Source organism: Palaemon carinicauda, chromosome 45 (assembly GCF_036898095.1).
Source record: "Palaemon carinicauda isolate YSFRI2023 chromosome 45, ASM3689809v2, whole genome shotgun sequence".
NCBI lineage: Eukaryota > Metazoa > Arthropoda > Malacostraca > Decapoda > Palaemonidae > Palaemon > Palaemon carinicauda.
Window position 1 is genome coordinate 22,256,061 of NC_090769.1, and position 6,000 is coordinate 22,262,060.

General features: G+C 35.2%; 1 protein-coding gene across 1 annotated transcript in view; it reads left to right on the forward strand.

Moving 5' to 3' along the window:
• Positions 1–5,768, forward strand: part of LOC137634642 (uncharacterized) — a 28,533-nt gene extending 22,765 nt beyond the window's left edge. Inside the window, exon 4 of the mRNA XM_068367112.1 lies at positions 5,464–5,768. Within this exon, the coding sequence (XP_068223213.1) occupies positions 5,464–5,525 (62 nt within the window). The 3' untranslated portion in view covers positions 5,526–5,768. The remainder of the gene's footprint in view (positions 1–5,463) is intronic.
• Positions 5,769–6,000: the final 232 nt, after the last annotated feature.

The following is a 6,000-nucleotide window of genomic DNA, read 5'->3' on the forward strand; positions in this document are numbered from 1 at the left end:
CTTCAAGTGGCAGTTGAGTATAGTGATCAAAATAGGTGCACTTCACCTTAACAAGAATGTCATAGCAGTTGATTAAGCATAACCAATTATCAGTTGACTTTATCACTACAGTCCTCCAGCTAATGCACTGAAGGTATTCATGAAAAAGCTGGTTTCTCACAAAATATTTTGTATAAGGTTATGAGCTTCACTTTGTTTAAGCTTATTTAATTGCAAATGGAGAGAGAAAAAACAAGAAATCTTTTAGATCAGAGACTGTTGACATCATCTCAAGTTGAAGGTCACATAATTGATTTGCTTAATTCGGCATCAGAACGAATGGGTAGCGATGGGAGCAGACACAGACCCCAATCACATAGAGTGTGTCTATTATGTTTCAGGGAACTAGTCTTTGTCAATAACCTGGAGTAATCTGGCTGAGCATAATCTATTTCCCATCAGTTGACTCACTGACACCGGTCTTTTGGTTATCACCTGTCAGTTTATTTTTTGGCTACTGTTTTCGTTTGAGGAATGGACTATTCATGAAAGATGCGGTCCTATGTGAGGTATTTTCAAGGTTTCTGTGATCTGGTTGGAGTTGATATTACATAAGAGAAAATAGTAAATATTCTATCTAATAAGTAACTGAAGGGATAACCATCATTAGTGGGATGACCCCTTTAGTCTACAGACAAGTTATTCAAGCCTCTCATTCATTAGGCCGGTAGTTCATTCTAATAGCCAGGCCTTCTCCATCATGAGGCTCAATACTACACACTACACAGTATTCTAGAAGTTTTGTTCCAGCTGTTACCAAGTTGTGGAATGATCTTCCTAATCGGCTAGTTGAATCGGTAGAACTTCAAAAGTTCAAAGCTGGAGCAAATGGTTTTATGTTGACCAGGCTGACATGAGTCTTTTTATAGTTTATATATGACATATCTGTTTTTGACGTTGTTAATAGTTTATACAGGACATATCTGTTTTGACGTTACTACTGTTTTTAGAATGATTTATTGTTAATTTTTTCTCATCATTTATTTATTTCCTAATTTCCTTTCCTCACTGGGCTATTTTTCCCTATTGGAGCCCTTGGGCTTATAGCATCTTGCTTTTCCAACTAGGGTTGTAGCTTGGCTAGTAATAATGATAATAATAATAATATCTAATGTTTATAAAAGCAGTTGTAAACTAAGGAGGAGCTGTTTTTTCTTGTTGATGCAACTAAGCACATAGCAATCATGCTGGGGTTGAAGGTCATCTTTTATAGGTTTTACATACAGTGTTCGAAGATCATCTAATATACTGCTGCAACTGTGATAACAGACAATTTGGTTACTGTAGCCTAACCTGGGAAGCTGTTCATGGCTGCATACAAAGCCTTTCTTAAGATGGATTTTCAATTTTCATAGTGAATGAAGATCTTTCCCTAGATTTTTGCCATATTTACCTTTGCCAACGAAGTTGGGAAGTTATGTTTTCGCCCCTGTTTGTCTGTGAACAACTTCCTGGCCACAATTTTACTCATAGAGTGGTGAAACTTTCAGGGATTAATTGTTATGTTGAAACATGGAAGCGATTCTGTTTTGAAAGTCCTAGGTCAAAGGTCAAGGTCAAGGATGAGCAAAAGGTTTACCAAATTAACCCTAACCCTAAACTTAACCCCAAGTTTGCACATGGTTGTCACTCAGGCTTCGAATACGCCTACGGTCTAAATTGATTCTGGGAAAGGCAAGCTGGTTTCGAGAAGTAAGCTTCCATGGTGGAGGTCTGCACTTTCAGAGTGCTTTTCTAGTTCAAACTGAATTGATAGATACCCCCTGAACTACCTGTAGTTGCTGAATTCAGAACCTTCTGATTGTATCATCGTCTTTCTGAAAGGCAATTTTTTTCATGTGAACTTGATGGACTAAGAAGTGACTTTTTACATGAAGAAAATAAGAGGGGTACTAAATGAAGGTTGGGACAATGATGGAATGTTGCAGTAATGGAAGTAAATATGATTATTTACTATTCCATCGTCATCTGTCACAATTCTTTTTCTTCTTCGACTAAAGCTTTTGCTGCTATGCAGGGTCGCTATTTCTTGAAAGCCATTTCCAATTTCTTCTGTCTCCGATCTCCTCCACTGTGAGATCTTTCTCCTCCATATCCACTGCTACACACTCCGTCCACCTTCTCCTCGGTCTTCCCCTTCTCTTCCTCCTACCTGGAACATCCATCTCCAATAACCTCCTCCCAACATACTCCTGGTCTCTCCAAGAAAAGAGACTCACTGGTTTGGGCACATAATCCTCATCTGTCACAATGCCTCATTTTAATTCTTGAAAGGATTGAATGTGTTTAGGAATGTGGTCATAGCAAATAAACAAGGTACAGTGTGGTATACACTATACTTATTTCAAGTGAAGAAATAGATTGATTATATAATGAGGCATGATGTATGAATATATTCTACAATTTAGTCTAAAATATAAGGCATATAATAGACAAGTTGCTAAACAAATATGATAGATACTACAGTTTACAGTACTGAACTGTATACACAAACTCTCAACACCCCACTACAAATCTGCATCCAGTTAACTTCTATATACCCAATGTAATAATAGTTCATAGCAGGCTGGTTGTTTTGGATGTTCCTACCTGCTTTTGTTGCTAGAAACCACCTAAGTGATCCATTTGAGAGTTTTACTCCTATTTTGGTTCATAGGAGTGATTCTCAAGGCTTAGGGGCAATGTTCTAGTGCATGGCCATATTTTCAATATATTGTAATCATTATTCTTGTGATATAAACGTTATCAATGATATTTACACATAATCTCTGTTATTACAAAGACTAAGTGAGTTCCTAAATACAATTTACTTACGTATATTTTAAACAGAAGTGAACTAATTGGTACCTGTTGAGCATCATTCTTTTTAGGTTTTCTCAATGTTCTATTTATAGTCTTCAAAATAAGCTTTTAGCCATCATGCTTGGTGGTTTGTGTTTATTTCCTCCGTGTGGCTTTTTTTGCATTAAATGTACCTTTAAATCTTATGTGGTTCCATGGTTTGTAGTTCCTTAACTCTTGCCCGAGAATAAAAATGAATAATTATTAAGTTATATCAATCATGGCTCTTGGTTTATCCAGGTTGCACTGGTTTTTAAAACCAATTTATCTGAAATTCATCCCTTACTTTGGCCACACTCTAAAGTTTAGTGGTTCCCAATCATCTCGGAATCTGAATATCCACTCTTCCTTTGAAACGTGTGATGGTTTGGACTTTACACATCAAAGTCTTTTATAATGGTTTCATGTTTAGTTAATGCAAACTAGATTACTGCAGAAATGTTCATGCTCTCTTTTGATTAAATGATGGCGGGCTAAGATATTCTTTGAATATTTATGAAAAATTTGGGACCAGAGAAATAAGAGGTACAGTATCCTCCAGTGGTGTTCAGGGGTATCTATCTATACAGTATGAACTATAAAAACACTCTGAAAGTGCAGACCTCCGTCATGGAAGCTTATTTCTCGAAACAAGCTTGCCTTTCCCAGAATCAATTTAGACCGTAGGCGTATTTGAAGCCTGTGTGACAACCATGTACAAAATTGGGGTTAAGGTTAGGGTTAATTTGGTTGATCTTTTGCTCATCCTCGACCTGGACCTTTGACCTAGGACTTTCAAAACTCAATCGCTTCCATGTTTCAACATAACAATTAATCCCTGAAAGTTTCACCACTCTATGAATAAAATTGTGGCCAGGAAGTTGTTCACAAACAAACAGACAATCAGGAGCGAAAACATAACCTCCTCCCGACTTCGTTAGCAGAGGTAAATATGGCAAAATTCTAAGGAAAGATCTTCATTCACTATGCAAATCGAAAATCCATCGTAAGAAGGGCTTTGTATGCAGCCATAAACAGCTTCCCAAGTTAGGCTACAGTAATCAAATTGTCTGTTATCACAGTTGCAGTAGTATATTAGATGATCTTCAAATACTGTATGTAAAACCTATAAAAGATGACCTTCAACCCCAGCATGATTGCTATATGTGCTTAGTTGCATCAACAAGAAAAATCAGCTCCTCCTTATTTTACAACTGCTTTTATAAACATTAGTTCTAGTGAATGAGAGGCTTGAATAACTTGTCTGTAGACTAAAGGGGTCCTTCCACTAATGATGGTTACCCCCTCAGTTACTTATTAGTTTTGACTGACAGTTTGAAGATGGTTTAAATTCAAGTGCATATTGCATCTCTTAACTGTTCACTTCAATTTGGAGTACTCTGCCATGCATCAGATTGAGGTTTATCTGAATAAGGGTTTGTATGTTGTGAATCATGAAAATAAAATCGAATATCAGAAGGTCCTCAATTTGAAAACATTCGCAGATACAAATAAATACAACTGAAAATGTAAAAGATAATATAAAGAAATGTTGTAATAAAACAATTTTATATTATTTAATACAGTAAGCAAAACAACATTTGTAATAACCTGATATGTATTTCATATGAAACCCAACCATTTATTGACTTGTAGCTGGAAATTATAGGCATAGGATTGAAGTTAGGCCTACTATAGGCCAAAATGTAACAAATTTCGACTTACAAACAACTTGGAATCTGTTATGTTAGACGAGGACTTTCTCTACTGTATCTTGTAATTATATCTTACTAACACAAAACAAAGTCACTTTATTTGAATAGTTAAGGTAGACATTTCCTCTATTTGCTTTTATTATAAGGGATTCTTTATAATCGTGTATCATCGCCAGTCTCCGGGCTGCTTGCTTTAAAAAGAAGTAGTTAAGGTAGACATTTCTTCTATTTGCTTTTATGAGAAGTGATTCTTTATCATTAAAGTGGTGTACCATTGCCAGTCTCTGTACTGCTTGCTTTAAAAAGTACCAATGGACAGTTTAGAGTTAAGTAACATTTTAAAGTATCTCAGTAAAGTATTAAGGCCCCCTACACACGATCAATTTTTTCGTCAATTGATATCAATTTATTGACGACAATGAAATTGAGGAAATCAGTGCCTCTACACACGGTCAATGATTTTACTTCAATTTTCAGTTTGATTCATAACTTCGAGATGAAAGCATCTGTGGCTCTAGGAATAGTGCTTGCTCTGGACAATAAATTATTGATCAATATATTGATGCTTTGCCCACACACAATCAATTTTATTGAAGACCCATCAATAAATATCAAAGGATCTTTGATCTCTCAATGAATTGATTCAATGAAATTGTTTCAATTAAATTGATATCAATGTCCCCTACTCACGGTCAATTTCTCCATCAATTCATTGACGAAAAAATTGATCGTGTGTAGGGGCCTTTATACTTTAGTCTTATCTTATTATTGTCAATATTTTCCAGGTTTAAAGAGTACTAATAGACATTTTAGAGTTAAGTAACAATTTAAAATATCTCAGTAAAGTATTATACTTTAGTCTTATCTTATTATTGTCAATATTTTTCAGGTTTAAAGATGGAAGAGCTCAAAGCACAATTATCTCTCTTAGAAGACCTTGCAAAAGAGTAAAGGCTCAACAGGAGGAGAAATAAGAGGAGCTGATTTGTACGTTCAATTATGAATTTAGCTGCAAGAGGTGTAATATAACCTTCGATGATATCTTCTTACCGTGTGCTGTCAGTGAAGTAAAGTGGTTACATATTAATTGAAGAGTATATATATATGGTAATTCAGTTATGCATTGCAATGTATGTGGAGTTACAGGTATTGTATAAAGTCTCGTTTAATAATGATTATTTTGTATAGAATAAATACTTTAAGTTTTTATGAACTTTTTTGTTGTTGTTTCCCTCAGATGCAGATTGCACGGATGGTGAAAACTTCTAATTTTAAACATAAGACTTACCTGGTAGTTATATATATAGCTTTCTCTGACGTCACGCTATATATATAACTACCGGGTAAGTATGTTCAAAAATTTATTTTATAATGAAAATAACATTTTTAAACATAAGACTTACCTGAACTCGGTTGAGTCCCTGAT